The 27,907-nt window shown below is 39.1% G+C and overlaps 1 protein-coding gene across 2 annotated transcripts; it reads right to left on the bottom strand.

Moving 5' to 3' along the window:
* Positions 1-27,873, bottom strand: crb1.L (crumbs 1, cell polarity complex component L homeolog). Of its 2 annotated transcripts, XM_041590588.1 has the most exons (13): positions 27,646-27,873; positions 20,050-20,586; positions 17,749-17,944; positions 17,507-17,646; positions 14,293-14,445; positions 9,821-10,768; positions 8,230-8,777; positions 7,839-8,004; positions 6,614-7,511; positions 6,411-6,455; positions 3,504-3,632; positions 3,098-3,224; positions 1-216 (listed from the first exon to the last, which is right to left on the bottom strand). In XM_041590588.1, exons 1-13 carry the CDS (start codon positions 27,713-27,715, stop codon positions 1-3), a joined length of 4,173 nt encoding a protein of 1,390 aa, XP_041446522.1. In that variant the 5' UTR covers positions 27,716-27,873. The 2 variants fall into 2 exon arrangements, with proteins under 2 accessions (XP_041446522.1, XP_041446523.1); XM_041590589.1 differs by lacking the exon at positions 6,411-6,455.
* Between the last annotated feature and the right edge of the window lie 34 nt (positions 27,874-27,907).

Below are 27,907 nucleotides of genomic sequence, written 5' to 3'. Positions count from 1 at the left end.
TCAGATGAGTCTTTCTAATGGAGGAGGCTGAACGATGTTCCACATCTCCACCCGAGAGCCTTCCTTCTCCTGGCGGCTGGGGCTATAGGCTCCTTGGCTGGATCTCATGCCTGAAACTGCAATAAAGATGCAAAGTCCCGCGCAGACAATAAAGAACAGCGCCAACACCACAGAGGCCACAGCGGTGAATATGCCAGGAGGGAAGAAATCTGAAAGCTGGGGAAAAAATATGAAATAGACTAATTAGAAATAAATTAATGATATTATATCCACTGAGCCAATTATAACATAAATATTATTATAACATAAATATTAACATAATGTGTTTTACTTCTGTATCTGAGATGTTTGCTGTTCGTTAAGATCAATTTAAGCTTGCCATGTATGCCCAGATTTGGACCATTTGGTCTTCAGACCAATGATTCTGCAACCTTGGTTGACTGAGTTTTGTCAATGGCAATCCACTCACCCTGGCTGTAGGCTTGGTGCTTGGCACTCAAACTCAATGTTTCTATTGGTGATTGTTCTCTATACAGCACCCCTGTGGTTTATTCTTCTCATTTGCCTAAACTTTAATGCCATGCTTGTTAATTATCAAATCTTAATAATTTGTAGGGTGTTAGAGTTTAGTACTGCTGCCACTGAGCTCTAACACCCCATAGCACAGAACAGAGACTGATTACTCAAAGCAAACACATTGAGACTTTCATCCCAGCAGTACATAATCAAATTAATGTGTCAATTTGTTGATTGTGAAAATATTTCTTCCAGTCAGGGAAATGGTAATACCTCAGAAAACATTAAAATGCTGGGAATCCCTTTGGATATTCCCTTTGTATTGTTATCGTTTTATATTACTCAAATTTATACTGCAATCATTTTAAGTGTATTTACCACTTTCTTCACGACTAATGTATTGTTTCCTGCGTATTACAGTGTTCCCCAAAGGAACCTCAGTCTCACTGAAGATGACTGTAGCGACTAACTGCCTGACATTTGCTTAAACTAAAACATGTTTAAGCAAACACAAATATAAATAACTGAATTCATTAATAAAATGATAATAAAAAATTGTTGTTTTCTGAAGCTGTTTGTGTTGTCAGAATATAATTTGAATCGATATTCGCAACAAAGTGCATATTAAGGGTAATTCATTTTGCTCAAATAACAGTAATTGTCTGTTCCTCCCTCTACTTCTTTATCCTCCATCTTGCAGTCATGGTACATCTTTCCTTGTCTTCCATCATACTGTCATGGCACCCAAACATCTTTCCTTGTCCTCAATCTGTCTGTCATATCATTCTACTATCACTCTACTTTCTTGGCCTTGATATTGCTGTTAAGGCACCCTAACATCTTTCCTTGTCTTGGATCTTGCTATGGCACTCTACAATTTTCCTTGTCCTTGATCTTGCTGTCATGGCACCCTAACATCTTTATCGGCCTTTGTCATACTGTCATGGAGCCCTCAAATCTTTACTTGTTCTCCATCATACTGTTATGACACCCTAACATGTTTGCTGGTTGTCCATCTTACTATAATGGAACCCTACATATTTCTTGGCCTCGATCATGCTGTCATGGCACCCTAACATCTCACCATTGCCTCTTCTGTCATTGTCATAGATACTGCTGTCATGGCACCCTAACATGTCTCTTGACCTTACTCTTGTCCATGAATATGTTGGTTATGAATATGTCCATGCTCTGTGCCACACACACACACACAGGAAAGCAAGAGGATGGAGCAGTAGCAGACTGGACTCACAACACAGATTATGATGAAAATGACAGGAAAAGAAAAGTGATACTGTAATAAACAATGAAACAGAAACCTTTGAAAATGTATTTTAATGAGAAAAGAGATTGCACAATAAAGACACATGACAACAGCGCAGGATGAACAATGTCCCTTGGAAATCCAGAAATGCAACTAACAATGGAAAAATAATAGTAATCGATTTTGCTGAATCTATGTTCAGTCTGTTCCCCTTTATATATGAAAGCTATTCAGTGATACTGAGTGTTCCTGGGACTGTGGTTCTGCAACTGCTGAATTACAGGCACTACAGCTGGGACGTTAGTTGTAGATCACTGCTCGAGGAAAACCTACACTAGACATGTCAGGAACAAGTCAGTATAAATGTACAGAGTATGAGGCCAATAATATATACAAGTAGCATTGTCACTATCATTGTACAAAGAGTGGTGTAGGTCAAGGTTGGTATGGTTATTTGACTTTTGTATACATTGTGGCCACCTATTCTTAAAGGGATACTGTCATGGCAAAAAAACATTTTTCCAAAATGAATCAGGTAATAGTGCTGCTCCAGCAGAATTCTGCACTGAAATCCATTTCTCAAAAGAGCAAACAGATTTTTTTATATTCAATTTTGAAATCTGACATGGGGCTAGACATATTGTCAATTTCCCAGCTGCCCCAAGTCATGTGACTTGTGCTCTGATAAACTTCACCCCCCTCCCTTTTTCCCCCCAGCAGCCAAACAAAAGAACAATGGGAAGGTAACCAGATAACAGCTCCCTAACACAAGATAACAGCTGCCTGGTAGATCTAAGAACAGCACTCAATAATAAAAACCCATGTCTCACATGACCAGGGGCAGCTGGGAAATTGACAAAATGGATTTCAGTGCAGAATTCTGCTGGAGTAGCACTATTAACTGATGCGTTTTGAAAAAAAACATGTTTTCTGATGACAGGATCCCTTTAACACCCAAATCAAAACCACAGGCTGACAGCTGGACACTCATAGATCTAGATGTTTATGTATAGATCTCTTTATTCATATATTTATACTGTATATGTGAGGGTCACTGTGTCCGAGTATCTATACTAAACACGTACAGTCTATATACAGAATATACATTCAGTATTTACACAAATAGAAATGTTCTGTGGTATTAAGGGAGAGGGGCTGAGTGTGTTAATGATAATCTTAACACTGTCATTATTCCTCATAGTCTTGCTCTCCCCATTCCACTGCAGGCTCATCGTCCATGCGCAGGACTAGGTAGGACAATAGCTGGAAGAGGTTCTGCCAGAGCAGCATGGACACGTGGATGGACAAGTCGCTTACGTCTATCTCACAATGTTCCCCAGCAAAGTTCAGGTCGCAGATACAATGGAAGCGATTGGGCAGGTTCTGGCAGAGGCCACCATTTAGGCAGGGGTTGGACTCACACTCATCAACATCAATTTCACACCTAGAATACCAATGCAGGGATTAAGATCAAGCAAGTCTCCTATGTTATAAATCCCTTTATATCACAATAATACATAATATCACTGGCAAGTCTCCTCCATCAAAGGAAGAGAACATAGAATCCTATTCTAAATAAGCTGATAGAGAATATTGATTGTACATAGTGTGCATATTCCATGCAGCCTCTGAAGCTGAATCCTCACAGGCAGACACAGAACAGTCAGCCGGTTCCCCCACCATTTAAGCAAGGTCTACCCGTGATCAGTACTTGCTAACTTACCTCTCACCCACAAATCCCGGCAAGCAAGTGCACCTCAGCTTCCCACGTTCTTCTGTGCAATTACTGCGGTTATAACAAGTGATATTTTTTTTTCCATCCCCACAAAAGGTCGACGGCAACCTGTTGTATCTGACGGGACAGGGAGAGAAGAGATGTGCTCAGCGACATCAGAAACATACCCAGCTCTTCCAACACCATGTGGTAAAGGGAATAAAGTGTGAAGACAAATAATAAAGCATTGATATAAATTTATTTCAATCTACAGGCGTGGGACCTATTATCCAGAATGCTTCGAGATTTTTTTGTGATTTTTATCATCCTATCTTGTCAACTAAAAAACATTAGATATACCGAATAGGATGGTTTTACCAGCAGTATGGATTTTTACAAAGTGCTGTTTTATTATCACAGAGAAAAATAATAATAATAATACATTTGCTTAAAATTTGCCTAAAATAGACTCTAATTCAGAGCTTTCTGAATATCGGGTGTTTCGCCTTGACGTTAACTTTTAGTATGTTCTAGAATGGCTAATTGTAAGCATCTTTTTAACTTAACTTTTTAAATAAGTCATGTTGTGCTATACTTGAATAAGAATCACGAATACTCTCTTCTTTCATGTGTAATGCTATAGAAAGGATGATCATTACAGTGGCCCAAAAGACGAAATGAAACTCCTAAGGGGCAAATAGGGGGGGGGGTTTGTAGGTTCCCCCCTTCTGCCCCCTACATGTTCCACGACTTGCACATTATTCACATGTAGATATAGAGCGCAGTGATTTAATGAGGCAATTTATCCTATTTCATTCAAATGTAGGGAGTGCCTTGTACTCACATACATACATACATACATACATACATACATACAACAGCCAGTGTTGGGGGAGGTGTGCCCAAACCAACTGGGGCTGCCAGAACAGGGGCCCACACACACCTCCCCCAGGCACTCAAACCCCCCTCCACCAACTTCATGGGTCCAATTGCACCAGCCTCACACATCTCCCCCGGGCCCCAGACCCCCATCCACCAACTCCATAGGCTCAATAGCACCAGCTGCAAACACCTATTGGTCCATCATAGGACCAATAGCAGCAGGCTGATGATCCACCCCCACAGGGAGGTCAGGGAGTGCAGGAAGTTTCGGCAGGTGGAGGAACAGTTCTAAGCCAGCAGGACCCACTTGTTTTTTTTCCCAGTGTCCCGCTGGCCCAGTCAGATCTTTATAAAATCTATATAAAATGCATTTTTTTAAAAAATATCTGACTGATATAAATTGCTTTAAACATAGACTGTTAAAGCCCCCATACACAGGCTTATAAAAGCTGCCGACAGACCGAGTCAGCAGCTTATTGGCCCGTGTGCGGGGCCCTCTGACGGGCTTCTCCGTTGTTGAATCGCGGCCGTATCTATTCATTGATGCAGTCCCGCAATCTGACCACCCGAATTGCCACCATTCTGACCCCATTGTTGGGCCCTAGGGCCCACAATTGGATCCGCCCTATATCGCCCACCTCAATGTGGGCATATCGGGGAGAAATCAGCTTGTTTGGCGACATTGATAAACGAGTGGCTCTCCCTGTGTGTGGTCACCTTAAGTGGCCTTCAGGACAGCAGGACACAGACACATAAATACAGATAATGGCAAATGGAAGAAAGCATGTACAGAAAAAAGGGAAATCCTTATATTAGTATGTATCAATATCTAGTGGATACAGAGCACATTAACATAGCACACAGGCGAGCTACTCTATAAAAGCAGAGACATGCTTATCAGTTCAAAACCGCACATTAACAAACATTGTTTTTTCTACTCAGCAATCTAAACTAAAGGACTAAATACTAATGGAACATTTACAATTTTTTTTTAATGGTTTTAATGGAGCCTTAGTTATATGTAAATTTGTATTTTTTCCACATCAGAAGAAGTGTCTATCATTGCTCTTGTGAAGTAATCTTACCCTTTGACTCTACTGAATGTATAGTGCCTACCAGTGGCCAGTGTGTGACAAATGTATTAATTCACACCTCTCCGTGCAGAATAAGCTTTCTGCTTTGCAGTGTAGTCTAGGATTTTACATCCTCCGTTTTAAGGGCTTTACTCTGTATGCTGCTCTGTCTGGCAGGTACATTGTCCTGTCTGTGACACCAGAGATAAATTGTTTTCCCCTGAAGTAGGCCTGAAGTATAGAAATAGTAGTAACATGGTATTTAATTTATATTTTTAACTTATTTTTATTTATTTATATTAATATAATGCACAAAAGCCATGAATATCCTGTAAATGCTAAATACACTTAGTGATGTCATTATGATTGGTGATTAGTGATGTCATTTCTGTCACATGACTCATTGAAAATTGTGTACAATAATAAATCATGTACCCCCCTATTGTAATATATAAGGACAGTACATGAAACCTCTTAGTTCCATGACCGTTATATATTATTGGCACTCCTCGATGACTTTTAATAGCTTTATAATTTTTACAATAGGGGATACATTATTCACTATATATTACACATGAGCCAGGAATATCCTTTAAATGCTTACAGTTCTTAGAATGGCATTATAATTAGTGCTTAGTGTAATTTCTGTCACATGACTTAGTCAAACTTGTGTATCATAATAAATAATGAACCCCCTGTTGTAAAATATAAAGATACAAGTCCAAAACCTGTAAAAAGCACTCAGACCTTGGCTTTGTGCCTTTATATGGTCATAGAATTCCTTGGTGACTTAATATATTCATATATTTTACAATAGGGTGTACTTTCACTATACGACCAGTGTGATCTGCTCAAATTAATAAAGGTGTAAAGGGGAAGTGTTAGGGGAAGTGCCCCTGTAGTGTGGTTATTCACAGATGGGGGCAGCACTAAAGTTATGGTAGTAGAAGAGGATACATACATTCTTACTGAGTTGAGAGATGAGGCTTCGGATGGTGAGGACACACTGTGAAGGACAATAAGAATGAGGGAACAGTTGGGTTAATACAGACAGATGTAGAAGGCTTTCAGCCCAGCAGATGAGACAGACACAGTGCTATCAGTATCAGCAGGAGATGGATATAACGCACACTAGAAGCACTAGACATATTTCTTTCTCCTCACCTGCACAATGATCCAGTGACATTAGCTGGGCACAGGCAGGAGTATCCATTTGCTTGAGCAATGCAGGTGGCACCTCTTGCACACCGGTGATCCTGGCAGTTGTGAATATCACAGTTCACCCCAGAATAGCCAACGTGACATTCACAAGAGTACCCCGTAATAGTATCAGTGCAGATCCCATGCAGACAAGGGCTGGAGTGACATTTATGGATATATGTTTCACACAAGGGTCCAGTTCTTCCAGATGGACATGTACATATGGGGTGGGTAAAACCCCCACGACACTTGTCTCCATGCGTGCAATGTTGGGAAGCACAGGATTCTAAGCTCAGGCAATCAATGCCAACACTCACTGGCGAGACCTTAACAAACTGCTCTTTCTGTGGCCTAGTCGCTTGGTAGTCTTCATCTCCGAAATATGGCAGGTATATTCCTCCAATCTGCACCGTACCCAGGCACCCAATGAAGTGCAGATTCCCATCTTTACCATTTATTCCTAAATAAATATCTGTCCCCTCACGAAGAAAGTTCAAGTTTCCAGTGGGAAATAAACTGATTTTGTCCGTCTTTCCATCCACTTCCATTTGCCAACGTGAGGACTGAGATTGAGGGGTTGTCGCTGACAATGTGACACTATGCCACTGACTGTCATTCACCATCTCTGCACCATACAGGCTCACAGCATCAATGCTATTGCCACTCTGCAGATGGAAAAGCAGACGAGACCTCTGAACAGCAACGGTGACAATGTCTGGCCCTTGTTCTGCATACAGGAGAATTGATTCTGACGCTTGGGTGCGGAATTGCAGGGTCACGTTGGTGAGATCTCTTCTTATTTGACTATTGCTCCTATACATGACTCCATGGCTGGTACCATTGAAAACAACACTGGCTGTACCTGATGAAACAGATTAGAATGTTTAACCTTGCACAGAAATTTCACCAAAAAATTTATTTTCCTGTTTATTTTTACTGAAACAGTCAATAATGTATGTTAGTTTCCCGTGGGACCCTCTGTATGTACATTTCTACATGAAAAGCCATTAACACTCTAGATAATGGCACTATCTAGAAACGACCACAAGATGGTGCTACTTTGTTAAAGTTCATTATACCTTATCTTTGCCCAATGTCTCTTTATGTAAAGTGAAATCAAGTGGAATGCTTTCTGGAGAATAAGTTTGGTTTTACAATTCACTGTATGAATTCATAGTCTGGTACTTACATTCATACCCACTGGGCACCGTCTGACACATAGATCCTGGGGGGCACTGGGTCAGTTGGCACCACTTAAGGTCCTCACAAGCTTTTCCTGTAGTGTTCGGGGGACAGCTGCAGACAAAGTCATCCCAGACAGGATAACAAACACCTCCATTGTGGCATGTGCTGGGCTGAAGGAGAACACAGGTATATCACTGAGTGCTCTCCATCTTGTCCTCCCTACCTATGACTTCCCCTTTACACCAATATACAGTACTCCCCCATCTCTTCACTCCCTCTCTATACAATAACTTTACCCCTTGCCCTGACCCTATCTCCCTATCCTCTACCCCAACTTAATCTAAACTTTCCTTTGTAATGCTCTTTCTTAGTCCACTTTAGTGTGGGCTCCTTACATTACACTGACTGTCACTCTCACATCCCCGAGTCACATTGCTGACTGTAATATCCTCAACAGAAGATGATTCTGAACTGGAAAAGAACTCCAGGTGTTTCTCTGCAATCCTCAGATCTTGAACACAGCCCTTAAAGTAACCTCCATGCTTTGCAGTTTCTTTTGGATCCACCAGTCCTCCCACGTACAGGACACTAGTGGAGTAGACTTCAGTCATAGTCATGTCTATCTGTCCCACCAACTTCAATGACACAAACATCTCCATTTTAGTCTGTGTGAGCTTTAGAGAGACCAGGTGGAAATTCCCATCATTGATGGTGTTGTTTCCCTTCAGGAGAACATTTCTCCTTGTCTTCAATGTCAGCCTTCCTCCATCTAATGAGATGATGGTGCCAGAGTAAGTGCTGTTCCCCAGGGATAGCAAGAATCCTGAAGGCTGGCGGGTTCTAAAGAATGCAGATATGGTTATCTCTTCCCTCCGATCAATATTAACTTGGAAAGCAGCATGGGAAGTCAGATGTCTGTGCCCAAATCTACCCGATTCATATTCTGCAGGGGGAAAAGGAAACTCATTTAGAACAAGAACAGCCAAATGAAACATGTGATTAAATGTACTTTCTTTCCTATATGACACAGGTGTCTCAGTTCACAAAAATAAAGACTTGTTTCCACCTCATTATTGTTCACCAGCCCCAGGCTGAAATGAATGTGCACTAATGTATTAATAGAAATAGTAAAAATGCACAGAGGAGCCATCTCTGCAGGTTTACATTCTTTTTATATTTGAGTTTTGATTCCTTTTAATATTAGACACCAATGAAAAATACCTGCAGCATGTCTGCACAGAAACCAATACAGTCAAACCTTGTCTGAAATAATTAGCAACACAAAATCTCTAATATTGTTGTCTGATATTGGGAGCCATAGGGCTTGGAGGAGGATCTGCATGACCCGAGTTCAGCCCATAGGTTAGTTTTACTGGGGTGTAGTTGGTTCCCATTTAGTGGTAGGATGGGTTTAGGTAGATCCCCTAAAAATTAGGTCCCTCACAGGTTCTATAGTTTGATAGGTAACAAAGTAACAATAACAATACATTTGTAGCCTTACAGAGCATTTGTTTTTTTACAAGGGGTCAGCGACACCCATTTGAAAGCTGCAAAGAGCCAGAAGAAAAAGGCAAATAACTATAAAAAATAAATAATGAAAACCAATTGAAAAATTTCTTAGAATTGGCCGTTCTATAACATACTAAAAGCTACCTTAAAGGTGAACCATCCCTTTAAGTTTTTTAGGGGACCAGAAAGAAAACGGGGCAAGATCCGGCAATTTGTAAAATCAGGAAAATGCATTATTTAGATATTGGTGGGACCATGAAAAAAAGTGTAAAATGTAAGAAAACATAAAATCAGGGGATGTAAAATGAAGGCTTTGTTGTATATAAATACACATTAGAAGAACAGTTGGCTTTGCTAGAATATAGGTTTTATTTTAGTGTTTATAATCTGCCTTGGTCTGCATGCCAAACAGGTTTACTGCAATAACTGCTAAGCCATGTCGGCTTCACAGGATATAAATATAAGTGGGAGCCCTACCTGAAGAACAGTTCTGCCCCCTGTAGGGCCTGAAGCAGTCGCAGTGGTAGCCGAGCCATAGGTTGATGCACTGGCCTCTGTTTTGACACGGCTGGCTCTCACACTGGTTTCTCCTCTTGCATCCAACATCAATGTCACCCACTGTTGTACTTTCATCTGTAACAAAGGCTGAATCTATTCTGACATCCCGCAGGCAGCCCACAAACCAAGGCCGCATTTCCTCAGCATTATTATAAATATCCTCCTCTGCTGTCCTTAAAGGCGGTTCACCACCCAGCAGTATTTTCTGGAAGACAGAGTCTCTTAAATGATCGCCTAGAATGTGATCAGAGCTCTCAGTACATCTCGTAGTGCATTGGGCATCCAATATTCTGAGAGTGAGCCTGTCAGTGCCGGATACCCCCACAGCATGCCATCGGCCATCACTGACATTGCCAGGCAAATGCAGCAGACTCTTTATTTCACTGTGGACTTCAGAGGCAAGATATATGGCACTATTCTGCAGGTATAGTCTAATCGATGAATTCTGGGCTTCCATGTGGAATATTACAGCTGAAGCTTGCACCGTCTGGAAACTCAGCGATATGTTGAAGAAATGACCCCCCTGGGCCTCTGTACTATTTTTATTTACAGGAAGGACAGACTTGCCATTGAAAGAGAAAGTGGTCTGTGCCCGGCAGCTTGGGCCTGCATAGCCTTCTGGGCACAAACAGTGATGGGAGTGTTCTCCTTCTTTTAACTGTGGAATACAAGTGCCACCATTATGGCATCTAGGAGTGGCACAGCCAACAAGGAGCTCTTTGCAGTTTCTCCCACCATAATAATTCCCTGCTGCATCTGCTTGTGTCCTGCAGTGACAGGTATAGCTGCCATGAAGATTCTCACAGGCGCCTCCATTTTGACAAGGCTTTGACTCACACTCATTGATGTCTGATTCACAGTGAACTCCTGTGAAAAAGAAACAACTGTAATGCAGAGAGTTATTTATAAATAAAACCTCCTAGCTAGATGATAACTAGAACACAATGATGCCTCTGAGATTTCTCCCCCTGATCAACTTTGTTTAGATTTGGCGCTACGTTGTATATTCTCATATTGCTTTTAGAAGAATCCTCAACTAAGCAGTCTCCTTACCTTTATGTACAAGAAATAAAGTCAAATACATCCAAATGAGCGGGTAGACCATCCTCAGAGCTATCTTGTGCATAGATGATTAGCTATTTGCCTATTCATCCTGATACCTAGCTCCATTCACTAGATTTTTCTCTTGCGCAGATGTCACCTCCTATAGACTCTCTTCAATCCAATAAGAGGAGATTAGCCTAATACTCATTATATCTTATGCAAGGGGCAAAAGAAAAGGGCTGCACCAAGTCTTTGCTGTTCCTCACATTATACACAGAGATTAAAACACATATATAACACATTTCTTGAGTTTTCCATGCTATTCTACTGATTTGATGGTATTTGCAAAAAGAGCAGAAACACCATAGATCCTATAGACTTTATGACAACCTGGTATAAAAGTATTGTGTAGTAATGGGTGAATAAATTCGCCAGGCATGGAAAAATAGATGGTAAATATCTGCTGCAACACAAAATAATTTTGAATAATTTTAGAATAGTCGCGTGCATAAAAATTGTCGCATGTCAAAATTATTCAGACGGCCATTGACTTTAATGCATTTGGACAAAATAGTTGCGTGTATAAAAATTGTTGCTCGCATCAAAATAATCACACGTCAAAATTATTTGGACACCCATTGACTTCAATGTGTTTTGCGAATTTTTCACCGTTTTGCGAATTTTTCAGTAAATTTCAGCGAAGCAAATCGCCCAGATTTGTCCATCACTAGTATTGTGGTGAAGTCAAGCTTACAGAACTATACCAGCGTGTTACTACACAGCATGACTGGCATAGCACCTGTCTGTTTAGGGCAGCAATCCTGTGCTGCTTTAGGCAGAATCATGAAGAGAAATATCATCCTTAATCCATTTTTAGAACACACGCCAGCAATTATGTCATTACTATTGGCATCTGTTCCTCTCTGGGACAATGGGAATTGAAACTGATCCCCATCACAGAAATTTGCTACTTCGAAAATTCATCACCCTTTAATAGTTACTGCGTGCATGAAAATAAAATCTCCTGTATTCCCCAGTGCAATCCTTCATAAATAAGACCCTAATTCAAGTATACTTTAAAGTTTTTAGAGTGACATTTTCTCTTATTATTCATTATTTTTCTTACACGCCCTTTATTTCTGTACTGGTTAATTAGTGGAGGGGACATTTTCTTAACAAAACTCATAACAGCATTTGTAAGGGATGTAAGCAAATTTGGTGGCTCTTTTAACCTGTTAGGGTTATAATAACTAAGTACTGCCTTGTTTCGTAGTACACAGGTGTGATGTCTATTTAAAGAATGCATCTAACTCTGTTGTGTATGTGTGTGTCCTGCTGTGTCCAATCCCTGGCTTCTATGAGCGCCAGACACCTACATTGTGTATGTAAAAACTACATAAAGTATGTAAGGGAAGTGGCACTACCAGGAAGTGCAGATATACTGCTGCAAAAGTGGCTTTATTCATCACTAATAGACTTTTACAGCAGTATATCTGTGCTTCCTGGTACCACTTCCCTTACATACTTTCTTTGACACCTGATCTTACAAAAGGGCAAATATACAGCCAAGACTTTTTTTTATCTATGTATAAACCACCTCATTCTCCTATTAACCCAACATTTTTCAATATATCAAGTAACACTGCAACATGAAGTCACTTGGGGTGAGCACTGAGTGAACAGAAATGCACTGGTTGCAATCATGTGGTTTAATAGTTTTTACTTTTTTATTATATTTTTACAGTCACTCTGCACTCCTAACAAATAATTACATTTGCCAACTTGCAGCTTCTTCCCCCCAAAACCTCTGGGCACCATGGGGCAGATTTATTAAAGTTCGAATTGCAAATTCGAATTGCAATTTCGAGTTGGATTTTTGGTCAAAACTCACAAATTAGAATTGGGATTTTCTTATTGAAAAGCATACCACAAGAGTGGATTTCATTATTTGTTTGCAATGTTCACAGTGACTGTAATATTATTGGGTATTGTTCCACCTTTTGTTTGGGGGAGGTGGCAAATAGCACCCTGTCAGGTTCCTGCAGGTTAAACCTTGCTGTGAGTGTCCTCGATTGATTATACTTTTTAACCTCGACTTGTATTGTTAATGCATTCTGTCTATTGTTTTAATAAATAATATCAATCTTTTTTTATCATACTGCACAAAAAATGTGCACAGTGAATCAGTAAATATTTTGTATTTTTTTTACCTTTTTATATATTTTTTTTTCCTTTGTCCTTGAGTTCAGAAAATCTGAATATAAATTACAAACTCAATATTAGTTTAACTGTGGTACTATGATGAGCTACACTGAACAGCTTGTCACCAGTTATCTATGGAACGATTTTGAATTAAGTAACAAATATAGAAGATGTTGCCACACATTAAGGTAATTATGGAACAAGACTGGGTGCCACCACACTGATTATTTGGAATCCTCCATCATTACCAATTTCAACACCAATTACTGGTTAAATTAATAGCAGCATTTATCCTTTATTTGTATGTATATCCAAATGTTAATGAACAGGGTAAGATATATATATATTAATGTAATCGGTAACTTCAGTATGGCTTAAGGCGTATTGCTCAATTTGCCATATATGCCTTGCTCTCTATGAACTTCTAGGGTGCAGTCAAGAGGAAAAGGGGTTCCGTTCAATACTGGATGTGCTTCCTTCAACAAGTTATTGGTATTTAATGCACGCTCTATCTCCCTTTAGACATAACACAGAAGGACAGTAGTGCTTGGCGAATTTGGGGCGTTTTGCTTCGCTGAAAAATTAGAGAATTTCCTGTGAAATTCGAGAAACGGCGAAAAATTCGCGAAACGCTGACGTCCATTTTTGATGCCGGCGTCCTTTTTTGGCGAAATTGTCAGCACTGGCATCAGCTAATTTTTGCTGCGTTTTTGCTAATCATGGTAATTCGTCGTGAATTCACCCATTACTAAAGGACAGCTGAAGTGTCAGGGAACTAATTGGCTCGAGAAAATGTACTTGGCCTCTGATTTGGTGTAAGCCTGTAAAATAAGGCAGGATTTTAATATTAATGTTTAATCTTTCAGCCAGGTCAGGACTGGGATGCAACTTAGACCCTGGCATTTCAAATACACAAAGGCTTAAACATCCCACCACCAGCCCCTACAGATGCTTTCAATATCGTAAAAACTAGCAAGTGTGTAGTAAAGATGTGATGTCAAGCAGCACGTTGAGAAGTAGTGAGCTACCGATCCCTTGTTGCTAGCAATATTCATTTTTATGAAATTAATTTTAAAAAGTTATAAATGTCACCTTGTTAGGGTCTGTAACTTCCATCTATGAGTACTTGTAATTATTTTACATACCGGTTAATCCGTCTCTACATTTGCATATGTATCCAGCATGTTCATTGTAGGTTCCCATTAGCGGCTGAGCCAGCTCCACACACTCGGAGTCATACAGACAGGGCTGGCTGCTGCACTCGCTAATATCTATCTCACATAGAGAACCTGTGGAACCTGTGGAACAAGATAACAGTGTTATGCACAGAGAAATATTCCAATAAGTTGTGAGTTGATTGTTAAATTTGTTCACTGTAAAACTATAAAAGATATTTCTTATAAGACCTACATACTATGTCCCAACCCCATGCATGTTATTAATGTTACAGTAATGCAGGTATGGGAAAACCTGTTATCCAGAAAGCTTAGAATTACGAGATGTTACATCCCAAAGACATCATTTTAATCAAATAACTAATTTTTTTTAAAAAACGATTACCTTTTTCTCTGTGATAATAAAACAGTACCTCGAGCTTAATCCCAACTAAGATATAATGAATCCTAATTGGAGGCTAAACAATCCTACTAAGTTTATTTAAGGCTTAAATGTTTTTTTGTAGACTTAAGGTATGGAGATCCAAATTAAGGAAAGATCTGTTATCTGGAAAACCCCAGGCCCTGAATATTCTGGATAACAGGTCCTATATCTGTAGTACATCTGTGGCCCGGTAGCATCATGCATTGACCCTGGTCCTACAGAATACCTGTAATCCTCTAGTTCGTGGTCTACAGGCGTGTAGTCATTTTCTTAGGATTTGATTTAAACTACAGCAGCTTCTATAGTTTATTTGATAGTCAATAGAATGGCAACAGCACTATAGTGCTCTCTAAACTAGGATATGTACTTTGCTGTGTGAAAATAGAATTAACTGCCAGTAGTACAGTCATATGAAAAAGTTTGGGAACCCCTCTTAATTCTTTGGAGTTTGGTTTATCATTGGCTGATCTTTCAAATAGCAACTTCCTTTTAATATATAACATGCCTTATGGAAACAGTAGTATTTCAGCAGTGACATAAAGTTTATTGGATTAACAGAAAATATGCAATATGCATCATAACAAAATTAGACAGGTGCATAAATTTGGGCACCCCAACAGAGATATTACATCAATACTTAGTTTAGCCTTTTGCAAATGTAACATCCTCTAGACGCCTCCTATAGCCTTTGATGAGTGTCTGGATTCTGGATGGTGGTATTTTTAACCATTCGTCCATACAAAATCTCTCCAGTTCAGTTAAATTTGATGACTGCCAAGCATGGACAGCCTGCTTCAAATCATCCCATAGATTTTCTATGATATTCAAGTCGGGGGACTATGACAACCATTCCAGAATATTGTACTTCTCCCTCTGCATAAATTTCAAAGTGTGTTTAGGGTCATTGTCTTGTTGGAATATCCAACCCCTGTGTGACTTCAACTTTGTGACTGCTGCCTGAACATTATCCTGAAGAATTTGTTGATATTGGGTTGAATTCATCGGACCCTCGACTTTAACAAGGGCCCCAGTCTCTGAACTAGCCCCACAGCCCCACAGCATGATGGAACCTCCACCAAATTTGACAGTAGGTAGCAGGTGTTTTTCTTGGAATGGGGTGTTCTTCTTCCACCATGCAAAGCGCTTTTTGTTATGAACAAATAACTACATGTTGTCTCATCAGTCCAAAGCACTTTGTTTCAAAATTACTGTGGCTTGTCTTAATGAGCTTTTTCATACAACAAGCGACCCTGTTTGTGGTACAGAAAGGGCTTCTTTCTCATCACCCTGCCATACAGATGTTCTTTGTGCAAATTGAGCCGGATTGTGGAACGATGTACAGATACACCGTCTGCAGCAAGATGTTCTTGCAGATCTTTGGAGGTGATCTTTGGGTTGTCTGTAACCATTCTCACAATCCTCTGCATATGCCGCTCCTATATTTTTCTTGGCCTGCCAGACCTGCAACTGTGCCTGTGGCCTTCCATTTCCTGATTACATTCCTTACAGTTGAAACTGACAGTTTAAATCTCTGAGATAAGTTTTTGTAGCCTTCCCATAAACCATGATAATGAACAATCTTTGTTTTCAGATATTTTGAGAGTTGCTTTGAGGATCCCATGCTGTCACTCTTCAGAGGAGAGTCAAACAGAAGCACAACTTGCAATTGGCCACCTTAAATACATTTTCTCATGATTGGACACACCTGCCTATGAAGTTCAAGGCTTAACGAGCTAATCCAACCAATTTGGTGTTGCCAGTAATCAGTATTGAGCAGTTACATGCATTCAAATGAGCAAAATTACAAGGGAGCCCACATTTTTGCACATCTAGTTTTCGTATAATTTCATACAACTGAATACTGCTTCACTTAAAATCTTTGTTCAGAAAACACCCCAGTACTCAGATGTTCCTGGGAAATGAAAGACATACCATTGTTATCTTTTTTGTTGAAACTGGAGTAAATTAATCATGCAGGCTGAGAGAGGTTCCCAAATATTTTCATATGACTATAAGTGCTGTGCCGCATACAGCCAGTAGGGTACAGCACTCTAGGGATTAATATTTTTAAAATGTTTGGGTTAGATGAATATCCATTGCAAATTGGGCCAGATTCAATTCATTCATTAATTTGGTGTAACTGCGATATAGCCGTTTACGTTGATGTAGTACTAGTCAAGTGTTATATACACACTTATGTAAAAATATTGACATGAATGAAATTGAAATAGATAAAAATAAGGCAAATATGTCATATATTTTGAATAAATAGTGAAAACAATTTGAAAGTACTTTTGTTAATGAAATATACATTGCGTAGTTGTAAGTGCCTTTAAAACACTTGTGTGATAAGGCGCATGTTTTAAAATATAATACAGAAAGAGGAAGAAAAGGCTTTAGCGATAGGAGAAAGAGTATTTCTGCCAGTTCAAGGTGGTGTAAGGGAAACCAGAAGATAACACAAAAAAAACGCTAAGTGGGTTTGGGTTGAATTGAACTGTAAAAAGTAAGAGTGACTGGCACTTTCAATGGGCCTTTAGCTAGCAAAAACATAGGTCATGGAAATATATATGCGCAATGAATTGCATAGCGGACATACAAAAAGGCGTGCTTATCAAACGAAATGTACCATATCACATTGAATCAAGCCCATTATTAGATAAATAGAGTAATACAGAGTCATGCCATGAAATCATTTGCTAAACAAATGCAATGCACCCTAATGAGTAAATACCATAACCAGCAGAAAATAGACATTACCTGGCAAACAAAGACATGTAAACTTGGCAGAAACTTCCAGGCAAGTGGCATTATTGTGACAGGGCTTGGACTCGCACATCGACACTGGCATCTCACAGTGCAACCCATTGAATCCCACCATGTTACATTCACACGTGTACCTGAGGAACAGAGTTGCACAAAGAAGTTGCATGCAATAACCAGGCTTGTAGGAGTTTTATTAGGGTTGAAGCAAGTTACACAATAAAAGCTGTTTGACTCACCCATTGTCTCCATCGATGCAGTGTCCCCCATTAAGGCACGGAAAGCTGGCACACTCATCAATATTGAACTGACACAGGTCACCTTCAAACCCAGGAGGACAGGTACAATTGAAAGAACCAATGAAAGAATGACATGTAGCCCCATTCAGGCATGGCTGCCATACACATTCATCAACTTCCAGCTCACAGTCTCTGCCTTGTAAAGAAAGATGGCAAATTAAAATGCCTTATATACCCATTAATACTGAAATTTATTCACAACATACTTCCCTGGTAATAATTGATTTTCTTCACTCTTCACTTTTCTAAAGAGAAAAAATTGCTTTTCTAATGTGATTCTTTGGCTCATTGTCTTTCCTCAGAGCTAATGGCTTCCAGTATTTTTTATAAAAAGGCTTTTGTTCAATTTAATTATTAAGAAAGATTTTAGAGTTTTGATTCTTTTTAAGTAGGGGGTATATTGATGGACTGAATGCCTAAAAGCTTAGGTGTAAATGCCTGTAAATTGGGCCATAAACAATGTATATTTTGATTGCTTTAATACATTAAAAAATGTATCAAAGCAAATAAAGGGGTACTATAAATAGTATTATTATTAATAAAGTCTATATATAGATATACAGGTATAAGCGATCCGTTATCTAGAATGTTTGGGACCTGGGTTGTCTGGATAAGGTATATTTCTGTAATTTGGATTACCATCCCTTAAATCTGCTAAAAATCATTTAAACATTAAAGGAGTAGGAAAGTGATTTTATGCTTGGGGGTGCCAAAAGTTAGACACACCCAAGTGAGAATATTTACTTACCTGACACTCCGGGCCGGTTCTCCTATCATCAGCAAACTGCACCGGCCAGGGGTTCTTCCAGCAAGCAAGTGTCCGGTAAGTAAATACAACCACTTGGGGGTGACTAACTTTTGGCACCCCACAAGTATAAATTACTTTCCTTCTCCTTTAAATAAACCCAGTTGTTTTGCCACCAATATAGATGCATGCAGCTTAGTTACCATCAAGTACAAGGTACTATTTTATTATTACAGACAAAAAGTAAACCATTTTTAAAAATTATAATTATTGCTTAAAATGGACTTTGTGGGAGATGGACTTCCTATAAATTTGAGCTGGATAATTGGATTTTGGATAAGGGATTCCATACCTGTATCTGTATATATTTGTTTGTCTGAATACATGGACTTTCCTAAGGTTATAAAATTGCATTTTTTAAGTCTTTTTTTTGACTGGTATATTAGAGATGTTTCTATATGGTTTGGTGCCCAGGTTCACCTTTTCTTTGGTTAGGGGGTCTTCCTTTAAAAGGAAATATGTAGCATTTTGCAAATGTTTCTTTTAATTAGTGATCATTAATGAAAGTCTTTTTGCAAGGTCTCTGACTTGTTCATTTCTATATTGCTGTAACGTACTGAAGCTAAGGAAATGCTATCGAAATATCTCCTTATCCTCCTGATTATATGTGAAGCAATTGAGTGAGACCTACAGCTATAACTTGCACCACTGACCTGCACTGCAATCAGATGCAATCAGATAATCACTGACTGGTTGCTGTAGGATACAAATGTGCCCATTGTTGATAAAAAAAACTGTCCCAAGCGTTGCACAAAAGCAGATTTTTGCACAGCCTACAAATAATTAAAAGGATTTTTAATTTTATTTGCAGGAAATCCTTGCAGCTTCACTTCTCTCTGCAGATTGTTTAAATACATGTGCACCTGACTATTTTATGTATGAACTTCCATTATTGCTTGTACTGACTTTTCAATTGCCTATAAAGAGCAGACATAAAAAGCTATGAGTCCCCATACTACAAAATATAGCTGCTCGTCTTAGTTTATGTGTATTGTTTTGCTTTTGTAGAGCTCAGTATAAGGTCTCCCCGGAGACCCCTTTATGGCCTCGTAAAAATAACACTATATCACCACTGATTCACCCTGGATATAAAGTAAAATACACATTACTCCAGATAACATTTTACATCCCAGTTTTATAACCATTTCAGACCTTGAGAGAGCTCCTAATCCCCATTCGCAGTTTTACCCCACAACTCCTCATTTCTGTGTGTTAGATGATTTTTTTTAAGGTTTCAAATCACAACATGTATTATGTAGACATCAGATTCTAAAATCAGCGGTTTTAATGTTATTTGTAAAGGCACTTGCTATTAAAAGCAGTGTCTGTATGGCTAGCCTTGCTTGTGCATTTATTATATTGAAAATAAGATAGTGAGCGTTTCAAGAGATACACAAACATGGAAAATATATTGTTTATTCCAAATGAATTAGTACCTGTGTACTGTGGTGGGCACATGCAGGTGTACTGCCCAATCTGGTTCAGACATGTGGCCCCGTGGTGGCAGGGCTGAGAGATACATTCATCCACCTCAATGTCACACAGGGCCCCCTGGAACCCAGGAACACAATAACAAGCATATTCATCCCCTCGCTTCTTGCACATGGCTCCATTTTGGCAGGGATTCCAAAGGCACTCATCTTCTGGTGTCTCACAGAACTTTCCCTTGTATCCTACAGTGCAAGCACAAATTGGACCTTCTTTACCAACATAGCATTCACCTCCATTACCACATGGGTTCCTGGGACATCTTTTCAGATGAATATCACAGTTCTCTCCTGTGTAGCCTGCTGGACACTGGCACACATAGGTCTGTGCAACGGAAGAGATAACTTGGCACTTGGCATGCCATGAACATGGGTTTGAGAGGCAAGGATCTTTGATACCAATGCAGTCCTCAGGTGAAGAACATGATAGGTTTCTGTTGCAGCGACGAGAAGAACACTGAGTTGTATTATCAGCACATTGAGTCACTGTAAGAAATAAATAAATGGACAAAGAGCAAGAACATCTATTAGAGGAGGCTTTTCATTTAAAATGGCCTTTAGATCAAGAATGGTGCCCATAAACATTGCAACAATGTCTTAAATCCAGCCTTTATACATCACATTTTTGGCTAACTATATTAGAAACATTTTTTATTTTGCACAGCCTATCTATTTAGCCAGTTTTTTTTATTTTACACTGAATTGTTCATTTAAAAGTATTAATATTTATTCCAAGCACCTGTCCTGCCTGTTTCTCAGTCACCTTTCCTTCTGGTCTTGACTTTATACCCTAAAGAGGAGCCAGGGACAGGAACGCACAACAGGGCTGTACAACCTGATACATATAGACAGTCACAGTTTCCCAATGATCTGCTCCCTCCACATTACATGCACTGTAAATATCAACTAAAATAGTTTGAAGCCACATACAGTTTTCAGCAGATTCGTTATTTTGCATATTGTGAATACATTGTTCGTTCACTGCAATACAGCTCTAGATTTCCCATTCTTCCTATTAAAGATATACCCAAATAGCTTTATTTCAGTTTCAAGGCACTATCGCCTTGAAGCTTCTACAGCATCCATTTAGTTTCCATAGAAACCTGTTGATACTCATCAAAAGCATTGCCATAGTAACCCCAGACACAAAGGCTAAACATCAGACAGTCTTATCGTTGGGTACCAATCCTGTTTCTCTTATTCACAGATAAACAAGCCAACAAAAGACTAAATCCAGTAAATCTCTGTCTGTATGTGCACTGAAGAAATTAAAGGAAAAGACCCATCTCTAACATTGTCAGCCTTTTTAACCAGCAATGTTTTGCATCCACTGCCATTGTCAATAAAAATACTTTTCCTCTGTTTTTCAGCTTTATTGTGAAGAAAATTCAGAGGGCATTTGTAGCCACATTTGGCACATCAATTACAGCCTTTTTATTTATAAGCCTAGGGCACACTGTTGCTGCTGCCTATGCAAGCACCTTGTAATAGATTCATCCATGGCCCCTCTTTATGTATGTACTGTATGTATATTATGCATAATGATCACATGAATTAATTACCTGAGATGAGTGATCATACATACAGTAGATATATATAGGAGCACTCCCACAAAGAGGGCTAATCTCCAAAATCTACCAACTGCTGTCTAACCTCACACTGATCCACCCTCAAGTACAAATACATGATTAAATGGGATGCACACTTTACCCAACCATTATCGGACCAAGATTAGTCTGCTATTTGGCAAAATGCAAAGAGAATGTCAACATGTTCAAGACAAAAAGAACACATATATATATAATCCTCATGTTCTGGTATCACACCCCAGCCAAACTCCATACGCTTTCTCCTGACCAATCTCCACTATGTTGGAGAAACTGTGACGAAATCGGCACCCTTCCACACATATTTTGGACATGTCCAGCAATAACTTCCCTGTAGTCTGAGGTTTCAGACTTATTGAGCAAGGTACGAACCCCTACCCCAACTGACGGGCACCTTCTTGCTGACTAAACCATTTTCCAGAGTATGCAAAACCACACAGACCCTGATAAACCAGATTCTTCAGCTACTCAGATATTAATAGCAGCCCACTGGAGGTCTAATACTATACCCACCCTGGGGGAAATTAAACGTTGAATAGAGGCCAATAAGGTTTTTGAGCAAGGCATTGCCAAACTTCACAACACCATCCCTCTTTCTCTAGAGGTATGGGTACAGTCAAAACTTGAATTTTCAGGTTAAAAATAAAAACATTTTTCGGGGTTAAACAAACTCGAATTTTGCTGCACAGACAGCCTACAAATAATTAGAGGGATTTTTAATTTTGCTTGCAGAAAATCCCTGCAGCTTCACTTCTCTCTGCAGATTGTTTAAATACCTGTTCACCTGGCTATTTTATGTATGGACTTCCATTATTACTTTGCACCCACTTGCACAAATGTTTAGAGTTTTTATTATACCCCCAACCCTGTAAATTGCTTGAATCCGAAAATACACCATTTAAAACTGAGGTCATGTAGAAGTCAATGGCAGAGGTCCCTTGAACCATTTAAAGATCTTTAAACCTTCGTTATTTTCGAGTTTTTGTTAGTGGGTTTTGCTTGAAAACTCGATCGATTCTAGTTTTTTCCTGCGTAAAACTTGATTAATTAGAGTTTCCTGGTTGTTCACCTCGAATTCACTGATTTGATTTTTTACCATTCAAGTTGTTTTAAATCAGAAAAAAATTGAGTTGTGATTTCATTTGAGGCAAAAAAAAAACCTCAAAAAGCTCTAAAATTCGAGATTTGATAAATTACCCCCTTAGTGTCAATGTGTATGAGAGTTGCTGGTTTGCTGTTGCAGAGGCAGCATCATGAAAAACTGCAGGGGGCTTCTAGTCTATATTAGCCACAGTTTAGTCTGCAGTATATTTTATGTAGGTATGACCAAAGCCAATATATCAGTTTTTGTCTCCATATAACATGAATGAGTTATATTACTGCTGTTTTCTTTAGGCATTGCTGTTAGAGCATTGTTGTCTGTATTGAAAAATATAGAAAAGGTCAGAGATCAGTGGAACCTTCAGCAGTCTGGGAACCATCAGCATCTCTTAAAGGGCCTTGTCCAGCACTTGGGATTCCAGATGGACAGCCCTGGATTCAGTCGCGGAACTACCGGAGCAGGAGAGTGCGATTGGACCAGGGCCCCCGGCAGCTCGCGCACCACTGAAGCCAGACGGAAAATTGTGTACGGAGGGGTGCCTGCCTGCACGTCCCAGGCCTGCCCCCCTGCTAGTTACATTACTGCCTGGTTTATGCACCTAGTCATTTTTGGTTCCAATCGACATTTTAATAATCTCTTGTATTAAGTACAATGCTAGTGGCACAGACGTTAGGAGGCTCATTGCAACCCGTGAATTTGGGTGTGTTTCATCAGTACCGAGGGTCAAACCAGGTTTCAAGACAGGGCCCAGAATAAGTGTGGGGGCAGTTTAACAGTAAAACTGCAATGAAGAATGAATTATATATCGCCCTTTAAATACTATTGTCTGTTAAAGGGGTTGTTCACCTTTGAGATAAAGTTTAGTATGACGTAGAGAGCGATGTTCTGAGACAATTTGCAATTGGTTTTCATTTTTTTATTATTTGTGGTTTTTGAGTTATTTAGCTTTTTATTCAGCAGCTGTTCAATTTGCATCTTAACCAATCTGGTAACTAGGGTCCAAATTACCCTAGCAACCATGCATTGATTTGAATAAGAGACTGGAATATGAATAGGAGAGGGGCTGAATAGAAGGATCAGTAATAAAAAATAACAATACATTTGTAGCCTTACAGAGCATTTTTTTTTTTTAGAAGGGCAACGCCAATTTGAAAGCTGCAAAGAGTCAGAAGAAAAAGGCAAATAACTATAAAACTATAAAAAATAAATAATGAAAACCAATTGAAAAGATGCTTAGAATTGGCCATTCTATAGCATAATAAAAGTTACCTTAAAGGTGAACCACCTTTAAAGCTAGAATTAAATATTGCTGCAGTAATTTGAATTATGGTGAAGCAGCACTGTGCCCTATTTTTGGGTCCTAACCCACAGGATAAGAAAATCAGCAGTAAATCTATTCTTGCATTAGGATGAGCTATATACCATTTCTAATCTCTTACTGTCACTAGGCAAAACCTCAATTTTGGTACTCTGAAGCACTCTTCAAGCAGCAGATCTGTGCCATTACCAACTGCCCACAGAGTGGCTCCTACTTAAAGTGGAACTATCGCGAAAATGAAAATTTAATATAAACTTCACCCTTCTGAAATAAGATGTTTTCTTAATCCAATCAATTAAAAATTCTGTACTGTTTCTCTCAGCATCTGTTTCTCTTCATTCTCTCTTCATGCAGAAGTTGGGTGTCAGATAATCATTGACAGTTAGATCCAATATATCTTATAGGGGGCTCTTTTTGCCTAGAAGATGTTGTAGAACTCACACTATTAAAATCACGAAAAATCATGTCTCTCTACCTGCAGGATTTGTGCAAAAGGCAGTTATTTTGTTAGATTTTGTTTGTACTGGAATCATATATTTGAGTGAGCTCTAATACATCTGCTAGGAAATGAGCCCCCCTATTGGATCTAACTGTCAATGATCTGACACCCAACTGCTGCATGAAGAGAGAATGAAAGGAACAGATGCTGAGAGAGGGATAGTGAAGATAAACTTGTTTCAGAAACAATGCAGAATAGTTAATTTATTGTATTTAGAAAGTTTCTTATTTCAGTATGATGAAGCTTATATTAAATTTTTATGTTTGCAATAGTTCCCCCTTAATTTGATACAGAGTACAGAATCCAAAGGAAAAGGTCTCTTTGTAAATTGTACTATTTGTTCTTAAAGATAATCACTATTCTGTGATTGGATTGGAAATCAGTGTGCCCCATGTAACTGATTTTCATCCTGCTTTTTTGCTTCACAGATAATGAACTTTCATGCACCCTGAGATGTACGGCAGTGTTTTGGGGATTAGCGGTCAGCATTTTGTTCATTTGTTGACCTCAGCAGGTGCTTCTTGAAATGAGAGGAATACAAGCAGAATCTGAACTGACACAGCAGAAGAAATCAATTGCTTCAATTAAATTTAACAAAGCAAAACCAATGAGCAGAAATTATAATACATGAAGTAGTGCCTTACCAATGAGTTTTACTATATTCATAAAGTAAGTTACATTTTAAAGTTTCATTAACATATTATTTCATTATAATTATAATATAATTCAAATGTTTAATTAGTTCCAGGGCATCTGGCACTGGAAGCCAATTTAAAAGTAAAGAAAAAGTGTGTTTTTGGAAGTGGAATAAACAGTTTTTACTTTATTCGTGTGGGCCTAGGATATTCTGGAGTGACTGGAGCCCCCTTGCATAGCATTACTGTACAACTGCAACCCAGAAAACATTCAGAATTCAAATGATCTAAAATGCTGGAACTAAAATACTGTTTTTTCCCTTTTCATTCTAGTGAGCCTGGTCACACATAAGCATGTGGTTACACAAACCTTATCACAGATAAATCTATACCCAGATATATATCCAGAACCAAACAAACATATGACTTCTCATCTGTTGTAGAAAAAATTCCAGCTGGAAGTTCTCTTGAGTGCAACCGACTGAAAGTAAAGCATTGAGGAAGCTTATCTAGAGATAACTTCAGTTGTTGTTACAGAAATGTATCACCCTCATCCATCTAGACACTAGCTAAATGGATGGCAGATGTAGTTCAGCAAATCACAGGGTGCAAGGTGCCAGTTAATAACAGCTTGCAGGTTAATTTTGTACAAGTGATGATGATGATGATGATGAGACAAAGAGACTAGAAAGGCACAGCATATTTCCAGAAAGTAAAACACCCACACAATTTGCCTATTCAGGCAGTATTAAGACAGCATTTTAAGTAATTTTCCAGCAGTAATTACTTGCAGCCTAATCATACAAGGCATCTCTCCCTCTTTGTTACTATACCAGTGCAAGATGTTTGGTGTTTACAAATCTTGTCACATTAAAGCCTGTATGTAAGCCTATAGATTTGCTAAGAGTAGCAGCCGGTGACCCAGATTATAGAAGATTCTCCGTTTTTCTTTGTCCTGTTTTAACATGTTAGCTACCAGAAAAAAGACAGCAATGTCTGGACCTGCAATGAACTGTCTGATGCTCTACAAATAAATTGGTCAGTAATGGTACAATGGATTGTTAATGGTTTGATCAGTGCAGTGAAACTGCATGGAGATGTGCTTGTAAAGTGTAATCTGGCCATCCACCTGTGTTCTGGGTATAACAAACATATTAATTTAATTTAATTAAAATTAAAATCATCATACATACAGGGTGCTAAATGTAATATTATTGGCCATTCTATAACATACTAAAAGTTAACTTAAAGGTAAACCACCCCTAACCTTGCCTGGGATCTAGACAAAAATATCCTAGCTCATTGCAAATGTTCAATTCTCTCATAAACTGGCCTTTTTAGTTTTAGGGGTTATACATACTTCATTACATGTGCTGGGAATATACAGAATCAGCTGGCAGAACGAAAACACAGAACACATTAATGTTCATGGGCTAAGAATTAGCTATTTTCACAAAGCACTGTAATTATCATTTATTTTTATAGTGTCTACATAATCCACAGTGATTTACAAATTGTACACATCACGGGAATAAAAAGTGTGGATTATATGTCAACTGTAATGTTTGATGTAGAGCAATATATATTTTCAATTCAATGAGACCTTAGCAGCCATGTAACTTTTCTCAATGCAGCCTGCAGCATTTCAACTGACAGTTATCCTAACTTCGCTGCAGCAGTAAGGGCTCTTACACACGGGCAATTTTTCCTGCGCTCCCCTGCATTGCACTTTCTTCCGTTCAGCCGCAGGGGAGCGCAGGAGTAGATGCACTGAATTATTGTGAAGGGGGCTGTACTCACACAGACGCATGTATGCGCCGAACGCAGGTGAAATGCGTCTGTGTGAGTACAGCCCCCTTCACAATAATTGAGTGCGTCTACTCTTGCGGCTGAATGGAAGAAAGCGCAGCGCAGGATAAACCGCCCGTGTGTAAGAGCCCTTAGTATGTTATACTGCAGTTGCATTAACCTCTCATGCATGTTACTGCTTTGGAGCTAGGAGTTTTTGCCTCCAGTCATTTTAAAAAAGTATTTTTCGGATCCCCTGTTTTATAATCTAGGCTAATGGCTTAAAAAATCTCATATGTTTCATGCACTGTGCTGAAACTTTTATGTGAAAGATATATGTGGCTTTATTCCCTGTATATCAATGTAAATCAAATACCCAATATCTCTGCAGTATGACCCGAACATGGACATTTTGGAATATTCCAGTTCTTTATTAAAATACAATGTAAACACATTGGTGTTAAATCCATTTATACATTATTCTAAGCAGAGGATAGTGGTACAGGCAGAAAAAGATTGATGATAGGAAGACATAGAATGACAAGCAAGTGTTTTATGGGATATGGAAGTGCAAAAAAGGAAATCTTGTGACTCACTTCTGACTTGAATGAGCATCAGTGCAGAAAAGTAGAAAGCAAAAATCCAAGGCAGCCGTGGAGATGCCATTGTGATTCTGTATTATCTGTATTTCCAGGTCACTTCATGGTAGGACTGTCATCTGGGGAACATACCTGGTCCAAGCACACTGAGCACTGATAGCACGGCATGCCCGCAGCAGCGCACACACACTGCCCACAGCTCTTTCATTAGCAGGACAGGAGAGGAGATGCAGCTACAAGTGGCCTGGGTGCTGTAAAA

Source organism: Xenopus laevis, chromosome 4L (genome assembly GCF_017654675.1).
Source record: "Xenopus laevis strain J_2021 chromosome 4L, Xenopus_laevis_v10.1, whole genome shotgun sequence".
Lineage (NCBI taxonomy): Eukaryota > Metazoa > Chordata > Amphibia > Anura > Pipidae > Xenopus > Xenopus laevis.
This window is presented reverse-complemented; position numbering and strand designations above follow the sequence as displayed.